The sequence below is a fragment of the Choloepus didactylus genome, assembly GCF_015220235.1.
Source record: "Choloepus didactylus isolate mChoDid1 chromosome 25 unlocalized genomic scaffold, mChoDid1.pri SUPER_25_unloc2, whole genome shotgun sequence".
Classification (NCBI taxonomy): domain Eukaryota; kingdom Metazoa; phylum Chordata; class Mammalia; order Pilosa; family Megalonychidae; genus Choloepus; species Choloepus didactylus.
Genome location: NW_023637607.1, coordinates 5,430,424 through 5,451,434, shown reverse-complemented (window position 1 = coordinate 5,451,434; position 21,011 = coordinate 5,430,424). Strand labels below are relative to the sequence as shown.

The window sequence follows — 21,011 nt, the reverse complement described above, 5'->3', positions numbered from 1 at the left end:
TCGCTTCCCTCCAACCCCACCTCCTCCTCCTCTCTCCCCTCCCCCATCCAATTCTCCCCTCCCCCACATCCCCTCCCGCTCCCCCCCAGCCCCCACGCGGGGCGCCTGTCCCAGGCGGGGCCGCCCGAGCTCCCGGGTCCCTGGCTGGGGCCCAGGCCGGGCGGCGGCGGCGGCGGCGGGCGGGGCTGGCGGCGCGCGCGGCCCGGGGGTTTTTTATAGCCCTGGCGGGCTCCTCAGGAAGTGCCGTCCCCGCGCCCCCTCCCCGGCCACGCCGCCGCGCGCGCTCCCTCCCTTCCTGCGCGCGCGGGGCGGCCGGACGGCGCGCGGGGGACGGCGGGCGCGGGGTCCCCGGAGCCGCAGGTAGAGGCGCGGGCGGGCGCGGGGAGGGCCCCGGGGCTCCGCAGACCCGGCCCGGCGCGCCCAAAGCTCCCGGCGGCGGCGTCCGGGCCGCCTGGGTGGGGGGAAGCGGGCAGGGTGGCAGGGTGGCTGGTGGGACTTTGCGGGTGTGCGTCGGGCGGCGACGGCCGCGGGCCATTGTGCTTTGCACTGTCCGGTTGTGAGTGTTGTGTCGGGGTGCGATGTCCCTAGGCGGGTACGACGCGAAGTGTGCCTGACTTTGCTTGAACCCCTGCCTGGGTTTGTTTGGTGTGTCTATGAGTGTCTGTGTTCGAGTCTGTGTGTGTGTATCTGGTGTGTGGGTATCCACGTATAAGTAAATGGTTGTGTGTCTGTGCATGTGAGTGTCTGTGTATGAAAATGTTTGGGGGAGTGTGATGTGTTTTGTGTGTCTTTGTGTGACTGAGCATCTGAGTATCAGTCAGTGTGTTTGAGTGTGTGTGTGTGTGAGCATCTTGTGGTGGTGTGTGTCTGTAAGGATGAGAGTAAACCAGTGTGCGTGCTTGTTTAAATGTCTTCTATGTGTGTGTAAGTGTATGAGTGAGTGTGTGCCTGGATTTGTGTGTCTCCAAGCATCTGTGTGTTTGTCTCTGGGTGTGTCTAAGTGTAATGAATGTGTGTCTGGTGTGTGTGTGTGTAGGTCTAGGTTTGTGGGGCTTTGTGTTTGCCCCTGGCTTGTATGTATGAGTGCGTGCATGTCTGGATGTGCATATTTGTGTGTCTGGGTGTTGGTCTCTGTTGCCTGTGTGTATGTATGGAAATGAGTGTGTAAGTGTGCATGAAGGTCTGTTTGAGTGTGTGTGTAAGGTGTGTGTGTCTGAGGGTGGCAGTGTCCATTGTGGGTCGCAAAGAGTTTGGTCCCTGGATGTGCAGGTGTGGTCCCTCGGATGTGTTTGTGCTGCTGCCCCGTGTGTTTGTGTGTTTGGGTGTTGGAGTGGTGCCGCCCACTTCCCCGGAGTTGAACAGAGGCCACAGCCGTCTGTCTTGGGGTGTCTCCAGCCCATCGGCCTCAGGGCCTTTAATTAGCGGCTGGATGGAGGAGACCAGCCGGGCGCCGGGGAGGGCGGCCCCCCTCCTCCGCGGACCAGGCCTTTGTCTGCGCTCTCAACAGGGTCTGCCTCCCGCAGGCCGCAGTGGATGAGGTAGGGGACTGGGCTGGGAGGATCTCTGCCTGGGCAGACCACATGCGCCCCCAACTGGGATGCCCTGGAGGTCTGGGTGTGGAGCCTCAGGTCCCTCCAGGATCCCCGGGATGCGACAGAGCCCTTGGTTCCTGGTTGTTTCTGAAGGGCTTTTCCTCTTCCAGCACCAGTGCCGCCCCCATGCTCCCCTTCGGCCTCCCTCCTGTCTTCTGGGAAGAGGGGCTGGGGGATAAGGCTTGGGTACTTGGTACACACACACATGGTACACACACATTCTCACACACACACCATCACATGGATATTCACAATACACACCCAGTCACATGAGTATACACACAGTCACATGCTCACAGTCACATGGGTACACACACCCAGTCCCACAATCACACACACACACCTAGTCATGCACTCATGCACATAGTCACACATACCCAGTCACACTGGTACATACCCATTCACTCACACACACAGTCACACATATACACACAATCATATACAAAGTCACACAAGTACAAACAGCTTCAAACAATCATATACATATATTCAGTCACATATACATCACACAGATACACATAATCATGCAGGCACACACATAAACACAACCATACACATACACGCTCACACAGTTATATATATATATATATATATACACACACATGCTCACACAGTCACACACACACACAGAGTCACACACACAGTCTCATACCCTTGCTCACACACTGACAGTCGTACTCCCACACTTGCTTACAGTTACACACACAATCATTCTCACAAACACACATCGCAGCATCCATCACCTGTGTGCCCTCCAGGATTCCCTCCTCCCATCCCTGTACAGACAGGGTGACACCCCTCACCCACCCCACCCACCTCTGCTGGGTCCCTCTGCACTGTCCTCATCTGTGCTCAGCCCTGTCCCCCACCTCCACCCCACCTGAGCCGGAAGCACGAGACAAGTGTGTGAGGTTGTGGAGAGTGAGAGGATAGTGGTGTGGTCAGAAGAGGCCAGAAGTCACCACAGCTGTGATGAGAGACAGGCAAGCAGGCAGGCCGCTGAGAGAAGATTCTGCTCCAGGGCTGGCAAAGGAAGGAGAGGGTCAGGGCTGACGGGGGGGGGTTTCCAGCCTGGCTTGCAAAGCGAATGCTGTCATCTTGGGGTGGGGAAGATAGAAGGCTGGAGGGGGACAGAGGCACCCCATCAGGAAGCCCCTTGATTCCAGAGTTGGGTGAGGCTACAAGGAAGGAGTAGCCGAGAGGAGGAGGGCACTTTAAGGGGGTACCAAGTGCAGATGTGGACATCTACCTGTGGTGGGGAGAGGGGCAGAGTTTCCTCAGTGACCCCTGAATTCCCAGACCCAGCTTGGCCCTGAAGACCAGCCAGTCTCGTCCTTTTCGCCTATCCCTGCCCATTTTCTGCCAAAGAGGCAACTGGAGGCCCAGAGAGGCTCACGCAGCCAAGCAACCAGGAAAAGTTCTGCCCAGGAGGCCAACACTGCGCCACTGACTGAAACCCCTGACAGGTAAAAAAAAAAAAAAAAAAAAAAAAAGGAAAAACTAAAAACAAGGGTTCCAGGGGTCCGTTCCAGCTTAGCTGAAGGGAGCAGCATGGTCAGAAAACATTTGGGAGTGAGCTCCCCATCACTGGAGGGGTCTAAGTAGAAGCAGGGCATGTTGGCTCCTAAGTCGGCATCTTGGAGTAAACCTAGCTCCTTCCTTAGGGGTTGAACTGCTCTGTTTGGGCTCGGCCCTCAGACTTGGCCAGGCTGCAAAGAAAGCAAGACAGTGTGTGATTAAGGGGGAAATGGCATGGTGGCGGAAGGCGGAGACAGAAGGCCACTGGAGGAGGGTTTGGCACAAGGCAATGGTCCAAAGCGAGGTCTGCAGCAGGCTGGCCCCTGCAGGACAAATGCCAGAGAAGCCTCCCAGCCAGCCTCGAAGAGAAAGACTCTCCCCCGCTGGTGGGGTGAATGGGGTTTCCCAGAGCAGAGTGTCTACAAGATGGGGTGGGGTTGGGAGAGCAGGGGAAATAGTCCTTGGGTTTAATCTGGGTTAAAAATTCACCCTCAGACCTCAGCCTCCTCGTTCTATTGTTGCCCTGCCCCTGGCTCACTCTCCTCCAGCCACACTGGTCTTTATGGACCAGACCATCCCTGCCACAGGGCTTTGCCTGAGCTATTCCTTCTGCCTGATGCACCCGTCTTCTCTCTTCACCCAAAGGGTTTCCTCTTGTCTCGGCTTTGCACCTCGCATCTCGGTTTCAGAGCCTCCCTGTTTTGTTCTCTCCTCTAGAGAATGAGTCATCATCTGAACCACCCTCGTTTTGCCTCCCTGGACTTGTCTGTTGTCTGTCTCTGAGCTGGGGAAGGGCGGGGCGCGGCGCGGTGGGGTGGGGGTGGGGTAGGCCTGCACAGTCCTTACCAATGAATGAATCTGAGCTCCGCCCCAGATTCATGGGCACATGGTATCACTGCTGGGAGTCTGTTTCCTGGTCTGTAAATGAGGTGCATGAACATGCAGCTTTCTGGGTTACTATGCAAATGAAATGGAGGCAAGCCCTCAGGCCAGTAGTGAGCACATAGTAGGAACTCACTGGTCCCTGCTTGTCCTGGGGTTCCCAGAAGAGGAAAGGGCCTTCAGGGTCCTCAGGCTGGGAGTGAGGGGGCCAGCCTGGTGGGGGCCTTGGCCTTAGTTGTAGTGGGCAGTAGGACCAGCCCCCCACCCCCTGCTTCTGACCGGCCTCCCTCCTCCCAGGAGCCCAGAGATGCTACTCCGGCTGTGAGCAGAGCAGGCAGCGCTGCAGAGGCTGCTGGCAGCCGGGGCTGGGGAAAGACATGTGGACACGTGGTCTCCATGGCTCCCGCCTGCCAGATCCTCCGCTGGGCCCTCGCCCTGGGGCTGGGCCTCGCATTAGAGGTCACGCACGCCTTCCAGTCTCAAGGTAGGGGGCCGTCCACGGGCGGTGGGGAGGGAACACGTAGCTGAGAAAGCTAGTAAGGTCTCATCAAAAAGAGGAATCACAGGGCCAAGGTGAGGGGAGAGGGGAGCATCAAGGGAAGGCCCTGGGTGTCAGTTAAAAGCCAGAGTCCTTCTGCACCAGTGACCTAGATACAGGGGTCAGTGAGGCCAGCATCACCATTTTCAGAAGCCAGGCAGCTAAGACACAGGGGTCATCCAGGCTGGTGCCATGGGCCAACCCCAGGGGTCTGCCCCTGCTCCTCACCTACAGATGAGTTCCTGTCCAGTCTGGAGAGCTATGAGATCACCTTCCCCACCCGTGTGGACCAGAACGGGGCACTGCTGGCCTTCACTCCCCCTGGCCCCCGGAGGCAGCGCCGGGGCACAGGGGCTGCAGCTGAAGCCCGTCTCTTCTACAAGGTGGCTGCATCCAGCACCCACTTCCTGCTGAACCTGACCCGCAGCCCCCGCTTATTGGCAGGGCATGTCTTAGTGGAATATTGGACACGAGAGGGTCTGGCCTGGCAGAGGGCTGCCCGGCCGCACTGCCTCTATTCTGGCCACCTACAAGGCCAAGCTAGCAGTTCCCATGTGGCCATCAGCACCTGCGGGGGCCTGGTAAGCCAAGGGTTCTGGGAAGCAGGGGAAAGTACCCATGGTTTGGAACTTAAGAAATACACTTCTGAATAACTCATGGGTCGGAGAAGGAATCAGTGGAATTTTTTAAAGTATTTTGAGCTACTTAATACCTTCAAGATACAGCTAAAGCAGTACTTAGAGGAAAATGCATAGCCTTAGTTATACATGGCTGAAAATGGATGAGCCAAACATCCATCTCAAGAAATGAGAAAAGGAATGGCAAAGTGAACCCAGGAAGAGTAGAAGGAATGAAATCATAGAGATCCCGGGAGCCAGAACCTGACCCCTTGCCCTCCACTCCACTCCCCAAACCCCAGCATGGCCTGATTGTGGCAGACAAGGAAGAGTACCTGATCGAGCCCCTGCAAGGTGGAGCCAAAGTTCCCCGGGGCCCAGAGGAAAGTGGTCCCCATGTGGTGTACAAGCGCTCCTCCCTGCGCCACCCCCACCTGGACACAGCCTGTGGAGTGAGAGGTATGGCTTTCTTTCTGGGGATGGGCAAAGGAGCTGTACAACACCTGTGCCTTGAGGCCAAGGTAGGCAGCAGAAGATGAGTGGGCAGGTATGCAATGGGAGTAATGGAAGTACAGAGAAAGAGATACAATGATATAATCAGAGAGTCCCGTCAGTCCACTGGGCAGGGGAACAGCCTGGAGTTGTACAGACAGCTAAGTAGGAGGGCAATAGAACTGTCCATTACTGCCACAGACAGATGTTCCTACAGTGAGGGAGACAGGCAGATGTCCAATTGTAACACCATTACATCTCTAGGATTATTGTATAATCAGACAGTTAGGCAATGAGATAGTTGTATAAGATCCCCCAGCAGTTTTACAGTCAAAATGCTAGGCAGAAGAAGTGTGATGCCGCCATCCAAAAGATGAGACTTATGACCAGACTGATAAGGGGAGAGCTATAGTCACACATTTAGGAAACAGGAGAATAGGAAAGCTATACAACAAGGAAGTACATACCAGAACAGTCATCCAGTGAGAAAACCAGATAGACATTCGGTGGAAAGACAGAGCAGAGGGACATGAAATCATTTGTATAATCTGGTTGTGAGTTGAACAGTGTGGCAGACATACACCCATAGTCAGTTGTACAGACTGAGTGAGATGGTGTAGCAGTCAAGTGTTTGTACCTACCAATGGGGCAGTCAGGCGGTAAGACAAAGGGGGCACTTGGATTTCTGTACAAGCAGAGAGTTGGGCAGTGCCTTCACCAGAAAGCTGCTCAGTTGGAAGGCCAAGAAGTTGTACAGCCACACAGTTCAGACAAAGAGGCAGACTGTAGCACACTAGTATATATGGGAAGTGGGATTGTCAGGAAATGGTACAACCAGGCTGACTGGTAATGGAAGACTGGGAACTGGAACTGGTTCAATCAGCCAGTTTGGCTGTGGGGCGGTCATGCAATTGTTCAATCAGACATTGGGGTGTGGGGGCAGCCAGACTCCTGAACAACTGGACATTCAGGCAATGGGACAGCTGGGCTGTTGTACAGCCAGACAGTGAGGACTGTTTTTCAACCAAACAGTTTGAATAACAACTGTTATTAAACAGTTATACCACTGTCGAAGCAGATGTCCAGGTAGTGGTGCAACTGGGCGCATGTGTAATCAGAATGCCTGATAAAAAACAGTTACATGGTTGATAGCCTTCAGGCAAGCATACCCTCAGACAGGCAGGTCGCTGAACAATAATAAAATAACAGGCAGCAGAATGAATGGGTAAAGGGACAACTGGAGAGTCAGGGGGTGTCAAGACAATTGTTGGAGCTTAGTTGCTGTGCTGGGTCCCACAGATGAGAAGCCATGGAAGGGGCGGCCGTGGTGGCTTCGTACCCTGAAGCCGCCGCCTGCCCGGCCCCTGGGGAATGACACGGAGCGTGGCCAGCCAGGCCTGAAACGCTCTGTCAGCCGGGAGCGCTACGTGGAGACGCTGGTGGTGGCTGACAAGATGATGGTGGCCTACCATGGGCGCCGAGACGTGGAACAGTACGTGCTGGCCATCATGAACATTGTAAGTGGCTCCCCCTCCCCGGACATGGAAGAGGGCTGCTCTTGGCATTGAACTTACATAGCACAGTGGCTAGGGGCACAGGCTCTGGAGCCAGATTAGTTTAAATCCCGGCTTTACCACTTTCTAGCTGTGTGCCTTGGGCAACGTGCTTCACCTCTTTGCCTTGGTTTACCCATCAGTAAAACCTACCTTATAAGGCTACAGAAACTTTACTGAGTTGATAGAGCGCTTAGGACAGTGCTTGTTACACACTCTTGTGTGTTTGCTATTTGAAATAAGCACACCACCTGCAGGCAGTCATTCAGGTCAGCAGTATACACATGGGCACACATCTGTACACATGCAGCGTAGTCGCACAAACACCCACCTATAAATTCATACAGGCTTACCTCCCTGACCCACAAGCAAGATGCTTGACCACTGTGAACCTCAGTTTCCTCCTCTAAAATGGGGTTATAACTGTCTACCTCATAGGGCAAATCAGGGTTGGTGGTAGGGAAGCCGGGTAAGGTATGAGGGTTGAGGAATGGTGCTCTTGTTTCACTGCGTAGAGAGGGAAGACAAAAAGTTTAGCAGGCTCACAGATGATCCAATATGTCTCTGATCCCAGTACATTCTATCCCAGCCCCGCCACCCTCCCTTGGGCTTTCAGAGTTTCCTAAAACCTCCCACCAGGGTTTTCCCGGGGATTCCAGATAGGATAGTTGCCTGAGCTGCTGTGACAAATACCACACAATGGGTTGGCTTAAACAACAAGCTTTTATTGGCTGGCTCACTGTTGCAGAGGCCAGAAATACAACTTCAAAATATTGGCAAGGTCTCCTTTCTCCCTGAAGACTGATGTTCTGGTGCTAGCTTGCTGGCAATCCTTCAGGTTCCTTGGCTTTCCCATTACCTGGCAATGGCCTCTTCTTTCTCTTCTGGGTTCTGTTGGCTTCTGGCTTCTGGATCCTCCCCATGGTTTTCTCTGTCTATGCCTGACTATCTTGTCTTTATAGAGGATTCCATGAATCTGGATTAAGACTCAAACTCATTCAGTTGGGCCACTTCTTAACTAAAAATAACATCTTTGAGAGATCCTACTTAATATATGTTCACATCCATAGCAATGCAGGTTAGGATTAAGAACACATCTAAAGTACATAATTCAATCCTCTACAGGCCATGAGAGCCCAGGGCTTCAAGAGCTCACTGCACAGCTTCCATCTGTGTCCCCCACACCCCCTGCACCACTTTCTCCTTCCAGTCACTGCTTCCAGTGCTGCCTGAGTTGGCACTTTCACATAGCTGTGGAATGAGGTTAGATCTGCACATCCCTCAAGCCATCTCCAGGTAGCCAGTGGAGGGTGAGCAGACAGGTGGGGTCAGGGAAATAGACCAGCTGACAGGGTAAGTTAGAAACAAATGTGCCAGGAAGCAACCAGGGCTTTGCAAATGGGCTTGCCCAAAAATGAATCCCACTTCTGCCACCCAACAACTGTGCGTCTTAACCTCTCGTTTTGACATTTGTAAAATGGGTATGATAGTAGCACCTATTCATGGAAATCTATGCAGCAGATTCAAGCAAGCTGCTGTCCTTGTTGTCTGTGCTTTTTTCTTTTTCACCCTGGACTCCTCTTAAGACTCGGTCTCTCTTGTTTCTTGGAGGTCAGGTTGCCAAACTTTTCCAGGACTCAAGTCTGGGAAACATCATTAACATCCTTGTAACGCGCCTCATCCTGCTCACAGAAGACCAGGTGCGGACACCCCCACCCTTTCCCTTCTACATCAGTGTTGCCTGCCCTCCCCAGGGTGGCTGGCACCCATGCACCTCACTCTGTCCATCCCCAGCCCACCCTGGAGATCACCCACCATGCCGGGAAGTCCCTGGACAGCTTCTGTAAGTGGCAGAAGTCCATCGTGAACCGCAACGGCCATGGCAATGCCATCCCAGAGAATGGCATGGCCAACCATGACACAGCTGTACTCATCACGCGGTGAGGGGCAAGGAGCAAGTGGTCCAGGGGACCTTTGAGGTCTGAGCAGGGGTCACTTCTGCTGGGAGATGGGAGGGACGGGAAAGTCTCATTTTCTGTTAGGGAAGCCAGGGATGGCAGTGGCCACTGGGTGTTGGGCCATTTGAACACTGATGTACTCATTCACACACCCATTCATTCATTCACTCATGTACCTCCAGCATCCCCAAGGTCATGTGATTGGCTCCAGCTGGGACAGTATGTGAGGCAAGGGGTGGGAGGCAGGTAGCGCCTCCTAGGCAGAGCTCAACCCAGAGATCACATGGTGGGATCAGTGGGGCTTAGGGAAGCACCCCAGTCCTCTCACTGCTCCCCTCTCATTCCACAGCTATGACATCTGCATCTACAAGAACAAACCCTGTGGCACATTAGGTACCCAAGCCCCATAAGTTTCAGGGGCCTTTGAAGGCAGCGGGCTGGGTGGCCCTGGTCCTGGGGGGAGTCCTGGCAGGGTAGATGAGGCCAGTCAGCACAGCCCTGAGCCCCCAGGCCCCCCCTCCCACATGCCCGTTTCCCAGGCCTGGCCCCAGTGGGCGGGATGTGTGAGCGAGAGAGAAGCTGCAGTATCAATGAGGACATCGGCCTAGCCACAGCCTTCACCATCGCCCACGAGATCGGGCACACGTGAGGCCTGAGGACAAAGGAGGTGGAGTACGGGAGGGGCTGGGTGGGTCCTCCCAGCACCCAGCAGAGCAGACACCCCACTCCGTAGGTTCGGCATGAACCACGACGGTGTTGGAAACAGCTGCGGGGCCCGTGGCCAAGACCCAGCAAAGCTCATGGCCGCCCACATCACCATGAAGACCAACCCGTTCGTATGGTCATCCTGCAGCCGTGACTACATCACCAGCTTTCTGGAGTGAGGGCGACCCTGCGTGTCCTGCTGAGAGGGGGTCGTTCTCACATTGGGGGCGTGGGGCTCTGGGAATCAGGGCTACTTCTGAGAAGGGTCCTGTCGCCTGGAGGGATGGGGGTGATGCAGGGCAGCTCCCCAATGTGACGGCTGCCTTCCTCTTGCCTCCCTACAGCTTAGGTCTGGGGCTGTGCCTGAACAACCGGCCCCCCAGACAGGACTTCGTGTACCCAACAGTGGCACCCGGCCAGGCTTATGACGCGGATGAGCAGTGCCGCTTCCAGCACGGAGTCAAATCGCGTCAGTGTAAATACGGGGTAGAGAGAGCCTTCCTGCTTTCCTTCCTGGGAGGGGTGGGGGCGGGAGACTCCACACAGGCACCCACCCTGGGCAGTGGGGGTGGGAGAGCTGGGACGGGAGGGGAGCCCCCAGGGGAGCTGGCAGGACAGAGGTGCATGGGGTGTACAAATGTCACAAGCAGTTGGACAACCCTTGGGTATCTAGGATGGGACTCTTGATTCCAGGGCTGAGCTATGAGGCTACTTTCTGTCCAGCCCATCAGATCACCTGTGGACTGCAGCAGGACCAAAGTCCCAGGACCCCTAACCAGGGAGTTTTTAACTAAACAGCTTGACGTGGAAGTTTCCCTAGGGAGGGCGTTTTCCCCACTTCGCAAAGAACTTAACAGAGCCTTCCAGGGATGCCCTGTCTTCATTCCCCACATCCCCTAAAGACTGGTTCACAAGCTCTCCTGTCCCTAATCCTTGACTGGATGAGCTCTGATTTTCTGGACCACTCTCCCTCTTTCCCAGCTCCCAGATCCCCATCTGTGCATAGACAAGCAAGCCGGGGTCCCACTCCCAGCTCCTCCCAGGAAGCTGAAGACCTGCTAGCTTCTTACCTCAGCCACCAGGGGTCACCCGCTCAGCCAGGGTCTGCCTCTCCATTGCCCTCCTCCCTCGGTTCCTTAAATATACTCCCCCACTCCTCACAGCCTCAGCCCTGGTGGCCCAGGCCCAGTCCCCCTCAAGACTCAAAGGATCAGAGCAAAAGTCTGCATGGCTGTGTCCAAGCTAATGCCATGTTAAGCCAAAGCAGAGAGTGGGCAGCAGTTAAAATGCCCACACTTCATTTTCTTTGTTCACAAAGGCTGAGTGGCTGCCAATGCAAGACAAGGAGACAAACACTGGAAAGGTTTATATTTAACTAATGTTCTACTCTTGCCCTCCACCCTAATTTGGCAGGTAACTACAAGGTCCTCTAATGAATATCTAAAGAATTCTGAAGCTACCCCTGAGCAAATAACTGTGTCCCAGATATCCTAACAACGATGATGATGGCTAACATTTACTGAACATTCACGATGTACTAGCATATCATCTCACTTAAACTTCTGGCAATCCTTTTATCCACTCAGATAAAATGACTGAAGTGTAGGGAGGTTGACTCACCCAAGGTCACAATTTGAGAATGAGGCCAGGCTGGGATGGGATTTGAATCCAGTGGGGGATCAGATTGGGGTGGGGGGTGGGAATGGTCTGTCAGACTATCAAGCCTGGGCTGGTGCTGGCTATGTGTTGAAATGAACCTTCCTTTTAATTTCCAGAGGAACATCTTCCAGTCCCTCCTTGCAAAAGGGGAAGTTATTTACTACATGTAAATGTGTTGATACATGCAAAGAGCTGATCCAGGGATAGCTGTGGGCTTTGTTACCCAATCACAGGGCACTTCATGCCCACCATGTTATGTACCCTTGCAGCCTTGTAATGTAGGCAAGGCAGGCATTAGGCTGCTTATCTAGCAAATGAGGAAACTGAGGCCCAGAGAATGGAGATGTGTTGCAAGTCCGAGTTGGGGTCTCCCAGAGTGGCTCGACGCATTCATATGTACCACAGTGCCTCCTTGTGGAGAGAAGGCCAAAAGCAAAGCTAAAATAGGTCTCTTTAGGAGGTGTCAGAAATTGGATTGGAGCTGGACTAACATGGTATTTTTCGAAATGGCCAGGAGGATAGGCCAAGTGAAGCCGGGAAACCAGGCTGAGTTTTTAGCTGACAAGTGCCCCCTGCAGAAAGAAACAGAAGTCAGAGATCCTCGAGCAGATGTGAGGGAGCAGCTTTTAGGGAAGCCCTCCAAACTTCTTAGGTACAGGTATCTCAGAGGCTGACCCAGGAAGGATCCCATCCTACAGCCATCAGTTGGTCTAATCCCATATCTCCTCAAAGTTTAGAAGGATTATGTTCAAGGGGGATTATACATGTCTATAAAAAGGGGACAGAAAGATCTCCATTTTTCAATGGGAACACCCAGAATTAAGGCTGAAGTGTCTAATATCTGGCCATAGCTGAACCCAGTGGGCTCATCCAGAGATATTAATCTGTACCTAAAGTGTCAGAGTTACTTGCTGGGATCTGTACAACTCCTGCCAGGGCCTGGGCCAGCCAGCCCAAGCGGGATTCAGACAGGAAGGTGGGCGGGTTTTTCACTGGAGTAAGAAGAAATCCCATACAGACCCACCCTGGTTTTGTCCCCTTCCCAATATCCCACATCTGAAAAAGCATTGGGGGGCCTCTCTGGTTTAGGTGGGGGGGGGGTGGACAAGGAGAACCGTCAGTTGGAAAAATTAGAGATGGGGGGGCCCTTGTCCTGACCCACCTTCCAGGCCTGGAAGAAACACTGTTACCCCTGAACTGCTGCACCCATCTCGAAAAGGAAACCAAGATCGTGCATCCCTTAACAGATCCCAAAGACAGCCCTTAGGTGTTGCCGGGGGCTGAACTGCGGATTAGTTAGAGCACAGATCCTGCAATCGAATATATGAATTAGAATCCAGGCTGCTGCGAGTGACCGTACCTGTCTCAACCTTTTCCTGCCTGAGACTTGGTTTTCTGCAGTAAAATGGGGATGATAACTTCTAAAGGAATTCGATGAGCGCAGTTTCCTAGCAGAGGAGGGGTTCCCAGGCCATTCCCCACGTGGGGACCCAAGAAGACCCAGGAAAGGAGCGCTGGTGCCCCGCTCCGGGAAGTAGCATGCGGATCACCTGGGTCCTCCCGAGCCGTGCGGGCTGCCCGAGGTAGGAGGGAGGGAGAGCGAGCCTGAGCAGGCGCCTCGGCCCGCAGGAGGTCTGCAGCGAGCTGTGGTGTCTGAGCAAGAGCAACCGGTGCATTACCAACAGCATCCCGGCCGCCGAGGGCACGCTGTGCCAGACGCACACCATCGACAAGGGGGTGAGCGCCGGCGCGCGGTCTGCTTAGGCCACGCCCCTTCCTCGGTCCCTGGCTCCCAGGCCACGCCCCTAGGCCCTCGCTAGCTGCGCTGTGTTACCCGCCTAACCCGTTCCCTCCGAGAGGAATTGAGACCTCCGACGGGGGCGGGGCCGGGGGGCGGGGCGCCGAGCTCGTGAGCTTCCGCGGAGCCAGTCTCACTCCTCTCCCTTCACCCGCAGTGGTGCTACAAGCGGGTGTGCGTCCCATTCGGGTCGCGGCCAGAGGGCGTGGATGGGGCCTGGGGCCCGTGGGCCCCGTGGGGCGACTGCAGCCGGACGTGTGGCGGCGGCGTGTCCTCCTCCAGCCGGCACTGCGACAGCCCCAGGTCAGCCCTCAGGACCCCCTCCCAGGAGAGAGAGGCGGCCCCCGTCTCACATTTTCCCCCTGTCCCATGTCTCCTCTGCCTCCCCTCCACTTCCAGGCCAACCATCGGGGGCAAGTACTGCCTGGGCGAGAGACGGCGGCACCGCTCCTGCAACACCGACGTGAGTTCCCCCAGCGCCCCAAGCCCGGTGACCTTGGCCCCTCTTGCGCTCGGATAGTAGAGACGCAAATAGAAACCAGCAATCCAAAGAGCTTCAGCGGTTGCCTCTTGCCTCCCCTCCCCACGCCACCACCTCTTACACTTTCCTCTCCCGTGAGTGGATGTGGACCGGGTCCATCCCCTCGCACCTCCCCAGGGATCTGGGTCCTCCCCACTCTTTTCCCCGTATCTCAAATTCTTTCAGCAGATGGTTCTCTCATCTTGAAATAATTGCTGGGGCCCCACAATCCCCTCCAGCTACAGCCTAGTCTTCCCCCTCCTATTACAGCCCAGCTTCCCCCAAAGAACCTCCCCACCCCCATTGCCTTTTGTCATCCTCTGAAACCATCACTGAGCTCCCTCTTACCAATCCTAGTAGCGAGGTTTGCATTCTCTGCCCCCTCATCCTACTAGCATCCTCCTTTTTGAAACTTGCTCCTTGCCTGTGTCTCCCACACTTGGGGCATTACCCCCAACCCCAGCTGCACTTTTTGTCTCCTTTGCCCAGCTTTTCCTCTTCTGTCCTTTCATTGAATATCGGGGTTTCCTGTGGGGGTGCTCAGAGAGTGGAGATGCTCAGGTCTCTAGGGGAACCTACAGGCCCCTCATTATCACAAAGTTCAAAACAGAACTGGGCATCTTCCCCCAAAACTTGCTCTTCTAGCCCCACCCCCACCCCACTTCTCAAGAACTGGGTTCTTGTCTGAACCTAAAAACCCAGCCATCAGCCTCTAGTGGGCCACCTCATCCCATCTCCAGTGCACCTACCAGTCTGGCACTACTGCCTGGTCTCACCTGGATGGTCACAACCTCCTCCCTGGTCTCCCTGCCTCCAACCTGGTTCCTCCAACCCATCCCTGCTTTGAGCACTAGTTTTCTACCACTGGCCCTCCAATCCCACCACCACCTGCCTGGTCTCCTTTCCTCTTGGACTCCCAGGACTGTCCCCCTGGCTCCCAGGACTTCAGGGAGATGCAGTGCTCTGAGTTTGATAGTGTCCCCTTCCGTGGGAAGTTCTACACATGGAAAACATACCGAGGAGGTGAGCTGGGGACCAGGAGGCCGTGGGGGAGTGGAGGGAGCTGTGGCAGCATCTGGGGACAGTTGGGTACAACATCATGGAATCTGCCCTGAGCAAGGAGTGCCCAAGTTGTGGCTCAGCTGTCACCTCAATCAGACGCTGGGAATTGCTACTCCCCCTGCCCGTCTATATTGGGTCTGGGGTCTGCCCCTCTTGGCCTCCTCCTCCCCCAGGGGCAGCCGGGCCCACAGTCTGACGGGCCCTGCCCCCTCCAGGGGGCGTGAAGGCCTGCTCGCTCACCTGCCTAGCGGAAGGCTTCAACTTCTACACCGAGCGGGCGGCGGCCGTGGTGGATGGGACCCCCTGCCGCCCAGACACGGTGGACATCTGTGTCAGCGGCGAGTGCAAGGTGGACGGGCCTCCCGGGGAGAGGGGCCGTTGGGGGGTGGGCTGGGTGCGCAACCCCCACCCCCGGCCCTCTCACCACCACCCTCCCCAGCACGTGGGCTGCGACCGGGTCCTGGGCTCCGACCTGCGGGAGGACAAGTGCCGGGTATGCGGGGGCGACGGGAGTGCCTGCAAAACCATCGAGGGGGTCTTCAGTCCAGCCTTGCCTGGGACTGGTGAGAAACTCCAGATCCCCCCACACGCCCACTCCCCACTTGAATCAGGCAGCTGGGGATAGGGCTAGCCCCACCAACAACAGACAAGATCAGGAACTCCTCAGACCCCAGGACCCAGTGTCATGTCACGAACCCCCAAAAGTCCTGGTGGCACAGCAACAGACCCCAGATCGAGGCCACAGCTTGGGGTGGGCCCTGTTGCCTCAACCTTGGCCATTACGGTGTCTGAGAGGATAGGAACCCAAGACTCCCCCCTCCTCCATCCTGGGGGGCCTCTTCCTGGGTCTGGGGTGGGGGTCACTGTCCATTGTCTCTGAGCCACAAAGTGCTGAGAGTCTTACTGTCTGTGCAAGCAGGAAAAGGCTTATTTAGAGGAGGGTGTGGAGAGCTGTTTGGCCTTCCCAGTCTTGGGCTGAGGGAGAGATTTTGGGGAGGGGGTGGTCAAGAAGTGAAGCTGGGAAAGCTGGAGCAGGCAGTACAAGAGGGAACAGTGTAGCGAGGTGAAGTGGGAGGGTCACTAGGCTGCCAGGAGCAGGCCAGGAGTGTGGGCTTCTTCCCGCAGGGTTGGTCAGATTGGGATTTTATGGTGACCAGTCAGAGACAGAGAGGTGGTGCCCAGGAGTCAGGAAGGGGTGGGGAAGGTGGGAAAGCGGAAGGATGGTATCAAGACAAATCCAGGAATAAAACAATAGGCCTTGGGGACTGAAAATTGGATGAGGGAGAGAGGGGAGCCCATGCCCATGTTCGGGTGGCTGTCTGTGGCCTCTCGGGCTGTCCCTGAGATGTGGACTGGTAGTGGGAGCAGGAAAGGGGCTGAGCTGGGCCACAGGGAGGCCGAGGAGCCTGGGGACATCATGGTGAGATAGGAGAGTTGGCTGAGTAGGAGACAAAAATTGGGGGTCCTCAGGCCTGGGGGACATCTGACCCTGACCTCCAGGGCTGAGAAGAGATGACTGAGAGGAAGACAGGGCTTATAGAGCCAGACATACAGTGAGACTTGAGTGTGGGAGTCAGGAGACAATGTGGGGGCCCAGACAAGCCAGAATTCATGGGGGACGCAGGTAGGCTGGGGGAGAGGGTTCGTGGGGGCCCAAGATCATTGAGGTAGTAAGCAGTGGAGCTAGCTGCAAACCCAACTCTGATTACTAAAACTCCACCCTGGGTGGGTCGGAGCCTTCGTGGTGCCCCCTCCCTTCCACCCAGGCCCAGCCAGTTGCCTGTTAGAGGTGTGGGGGGGGGTCACACCATTTTGGTGGTTAGAGAGAGAGAAAAGCATAGGTCCTTTCCCAGCTATAAGCCCCCAGTGATTGATTTTCTTAGCTTCTCTGAGTTCCATTGATAATCTGTAAAATGGGGTGGGGGGGGGGGGGATGGTACTTGTACTTGGCAGAGCCCCAGAGTGGGGGATACAGGTGCCTGGTACACAGTGGGCTCTGACAGTTACCTGTTTTCACCGGAGGCCAAGGATGGGGGGTGGGGCAGACAGGTGGGGGGCGGGGGCAAAGTGGGTGACATCTGAACTCCTCTCTGCAGGGTATGAGGAAGTCGTCTGGATCCCCAAAGGCTCCGTCCACATTTTCATCCAGGACCTGAATCTTTCCCTCAGTCACCTGGGTGAGCCGAAGGTGGGGGTAGAGGGTGGGGATTGGGGATCAGTAGGGAATTCTGACCACTGTACTTTTCTTCCAGCCCTGAAAGGGGACCAGGAGTCCCTGCTGCTGGAGGGGGTGCCTGGGACCCCCCAGCCCCACCGCCTGCCCCTGGCTGGGACCACATTTCAGTTGCGACAAGGGCCAGACCAGGCTCAAAGCCTAGAAGCCCTGGGACCCATCAACACATCTCTCATCATCCTGGTAATGGCGGGGCTGGGGTGAGGTGCAGGGGACCTTAGCCTCCTTTGGAGGGCTTGAGCTTGGCCGAAACTGCCATGTGACGCCTCTCTTGCCCACCCCCAGGTGCTGGTGCAGACAGAGGTGCCAGCCCTCCGCTACCGCTTCAATGCACCCATCGCCCGGGATGTCCTGCCCCCTTACTCCTGGCACTACGTACCCTGGACCAAGTGTTCAGCTCAGTGTGCGGGCGGTGAGCTGGGGCTGGGCCGGGGAGTGGGCACTGGTTACCCAGCTGGGGTGCAGGGCCCCACAGGGCTGAGCAGACCACCCGCCCGCTCCCCCATTCATCCCCAGGCAGTCAGGTGCAGGCTGTGGAGTGCCGCAACCAGCTAGACAGCTCAGCCGTGGCCCCGCACCACTGCAGCGCCCACAGCAAGTTGCCCAAGAGGCAACGTGCCTGCAACACAGAGCCCTGCCCACCTGAGTGAGTGCCTGACAGGGGTTGGGGCATAGGGGGTGCCCTAAGTGGGGGGGGGGGGTGACAGGTGACAATGCTCCCTAGCTCATGGTGGGCACCCTAGCATCATGGTGGGCAGTGGGGTTACAGTGCGCCTAGAATTGGGGTGACAGTGCTGATGAGATCAGAGGGGGTGAGTGCTCCCAGAATTGGGGTATTGGGGTGACAGTGTTCATGGGGGTCTAGGTAATATGCTCCCCAGGGTGGGGGGATCAGGGCTCTCCTGGAGTGTCAGTCAAAATGATGGTGCCCCATTAAAGCCAATCATCCAGGTAACTGTCTTCCCTTAGGGTAATGCACCTCCCCACCCCCAGTCTGGGTGAGGGTGCAGATTAATGAGGTTCCAAGGGTGAAGATGGAGGGGGGCTGCTCTCTTGGGGTCAATAATGGTGCTCCTTGCTGGGGCAACAGTTCCCAGTGCCAGTTTGGATAACGATGGTGAGGGCGACCCTGCCCTCTCCCACCCTCTCCCACTTCTCCCACCCCATGATCTCCCCCTCTGTCCCCAGCTGGGTAGTAGGGAACTGGTCCCGCTGCAGCCGCAGCTGCGATGCAGGCGTGCGCAGCCGCTCCGTGGTGTGCCAGCGCCGCGTGTCGGCCGCCGAGGATAAAGCGCTGGATGACAGCGCGTGCCCGCAGCCGCGCCCGCCGGTGCTCGAGGCCTGCCACGGTCCGGTCTGCCCGCCGGAGTGGGCCGCTCTCGACTGGTCTGAGGTCAGCAGCCCGTGCCCATCTTCTCGCCCAGGATGGCAGGGACTAGGGGACCAGCTCGGGGATCCACTGAGAACTTCCCCGGTGGACCCTAGTGGGACCTAAGACTGGTCCCAGCTTAGCAGCCCCCTCCCCGCCTCCCACTGGGCCAGCACCCTCCCTTTGCCCTCCCTGCATGTGTGGGGACGCGGCTGCCCACTGAGGCACGAAACTCCCCGTCAAACTTCAGTGCACCCCGAGTTGCGGACCGGGCCTCCGCCACCGTGTGGTCCTTTGCAAGAGCGCCGACCACCGCGCCACGCTGCCCCCCGCGCACTGCCCGCCCGCAGCCAAGCCGCCGGCCACCATGCGCTGCAATTTGCGCCGTTGTCCCCCAGCCCGCTGGGTGGCTGGGGAGTGGGGCGAGGTAGGCAGGCTCGCCCGGGGGTTGAGGACGTGGGCGGGACGCGGCAGGGCCGGGGACCGCTAGGCGGCGACTCAGCGGTGACTCCGTTCAGTGCTCCGCGGAGTGCGGCCTTGGGCAGCAGCAGCGCGTCGTGCGCTGCACCAGCCACACCGGCCAGACGTCGCGCGAGTGCGCGGAGGCACTGCGCCCACCCACCACGCAGCAGTGCGAGGCCAAGTGCGACAGCGCGCCACCTGGCGACGGCCCTGAAGGTACAAAGAGGTCGGGGGAGCCCAGGGTCCCCGATCTGTCGCGGGGCACCAGATCATTTGCCCCGCTTGGGGATTCTCGAATTACCGAATACTTTTTTCTGTCTCTGCCAGACCATCCGTCACCATCCCTTCCCGCAAGCATTTATTAAGTTCCACTATGTGCCAGTCCCTAGTTCCAAACGTTGCAGGTGCCTCATCTTACCGGATGCCCAAACTTGAGTCATGCCTCCAGCCGTCTCCATAACTTCTGCCCTGTTCATCTCTCTCTGTAGAATTATTTGCCTTATATGTTTTCTTGGTATCGGGGTTTCTCAACCTCAGAACTGTTGACGTTTGAGGGGTCAGATGATTCTTTGTGGTCGGGCCGATCGTGCATTTTAGGAAGTGCAGCACATCCTTGGCCTCTGCTCATTAGATGCCAGAATCCGTTGGGGGCCAAATCGCCTCCCTTTGAAAAGCAGTGCTTTAAAATACACCCATTTTTTTCTACCTAGGTAAATTTATTTTTAAAAGAAAGCGATAGATAAGCTCCGGACGCTGGGACCAAACTCTATGAGTTGGCCTTCCACCTCTCCCACCTCCGCTCTTGTGCCAGGTTTCCTCATTTAAAAGGGGAGACAAGCAAGGATGACCACCCCAGCAGATATTCTCTTCTGGGTCGTATCGAAGGGATAATTGAAAAGAGAGGATTTTTTTGTTTTTTAATACTGTGCCCGAATCTGACCCAGATCCTGTATTCTTTGTCTAAATTCTCAAAACAGCATGATGGCATAGATATTTTCAGAAGCCCCCTTTAACAGTTGAGGCAAACAAGACACAGAGAGGCAAAGTCACGGGCTCGCAAGCACTGTGCAGGCTGTGGACACGCCCCTGCAGGGAGGGGCTCTGAGACCTGATTCCCTCCTCCACTCCCCTCCCGCCTTCTCCCGCCCCCAGAGTGCAAGGATGTGAACAAGGTCGCCTACTGCCCCCTGGTGCTCAAATTCCAGTTCTGCAGCCGAGCCTACTTCCGCCAGATGTGCTGCAAAACCTGCCAGGGCCGCTAGGGGGCGCGCGGTACCCGGAGCCACGGCTGGGGGCGGGGCCTGCTGCTGGCAGGCCCGAGGGGACCCGAGGGGTCCGGAGCTGGGGGTGAAAGGGCGACGTGGGAGCTGAAAGTTATTTATTGGGAACCCCTGCAGGGCCCTTGAGTGGAGGCTGGAGAGGGAGTGGCCACCCCCGGGGTCCCTCCGCAGCCCCCCAAGCTGGAACAATGAGATCCCTCCAGGGTGGGTTTGGGGAAGGAACAACTGTTCACCGCAGTGCCCTTGTCGCCCACCCCAAGGGAGCCCCCAAAACTACCCCCTTTGATGGAAATATGTACTGTGAAGAGTGGGGGTGGGGAGGGGGCCTGCCAGTGCCCTGCCCCCCAGCACTGCCATACTCCTCTCTGAGCTGTACACCATGGAAGAGAGGGCTTACTTCCATCTCCCTAATACCCTCCCCCTGACCAGGCCAGCTACGGGGGATGGGACAGAACTGGGAGGAACAACCCCAATCTCAGCCCAGACTACACCAGAGGGACCCTGACATCCAGGCAGCCCCGTCATGGTGCTACAGGCCCTTCGGGGGCCCACACACGTCTCACCAGGAAGCCCCACATAATAAAGTTTGGTCTTGTGTTGATTTCTGCCAGTGGGTGGGTGTGTGTCAATGTGTCTGGGTAACAGCCAGCCCTCACCCCCACCCCTACCTCCTTTCTCGCAAAGGACACCCCAGCAACCAGAAAGGGGGGAGTCTTACCAACACCGGCGAGAGCTCAGTGGTTTAAGGACAGAAGTACAGCTCCTTACAGAGG

General features: G+C 56.6%; 1 protein-coding gene across 5 annotated transcripts; it reads left to right on the top strand.

Moving 5' to 3' along the window:
• The first annotated feature begins 225 nt into the window (after nt 1-225).
• Nucleotides 226-20,848, top strand: ADAMTS10 (ADAM metallopeptidase with thrombospondin type 1 motif 10). Of its 5 annotated transcripts, XM_037824503.1 has the most exons (27): nt 289-360; nt 1,508-1,538; nt 2,892-3,058; nt 4,290-4,476; nt 4,765-5,111; nt 5,450-5,606; nt 6,939-7,156; nt 8,809-8,892; nt 8,987-9,132; nt 9,500-9,543; nt 9,690-9,795; nt 9,884-10,030; nt 10,200-10,341; nt 13,144-13,251; nt 13,470-13,615; nt 13,712-13,775; nt 14,753-14,855; nt 15,110-15,243; nt 15,334-15,457; nt 16,991-17,071; nt 17,147-17,310; nt 17,413-17,539; nt 17,644-17,773; nt 18,316-18,520; nt 18,747-18,923; nt 19,015-19,174; nt 20,111-20,848. In XM_037824503.1, exons 4-27 carry the CDS (start codon nt 4,389-4,391, stop codon nt 20,218-20,220), a joined length of 3,312 nt encoding a protein of 1,103 aa, XP_037680431.1. In that variant the 5' UTR covers nt 289-360; nt 1,508-1,538; nt 2,892-3,058; nt 4,290-4,388; the 3' UTR covers nt 20,221-20,848. The 5 variants fall into 5 exon arrangements, with proteins under 5 accessions (XP_037680432.1, XP_037680429.1, XP_037680431.1 ...); XM_037824504.1 differs by lacking the exon at nt 1,508-1,538 and having other exon boundaries at nt 226-360; nt 4,765-4,913; XM_037824501.1 differs by lacking the exon at nt 1,508-1,538 and having other exon boundaries at nt 226-360.
• The last annotated feature ends 163 nt before the right edge of the window (nt 20,849-21,011 follow it).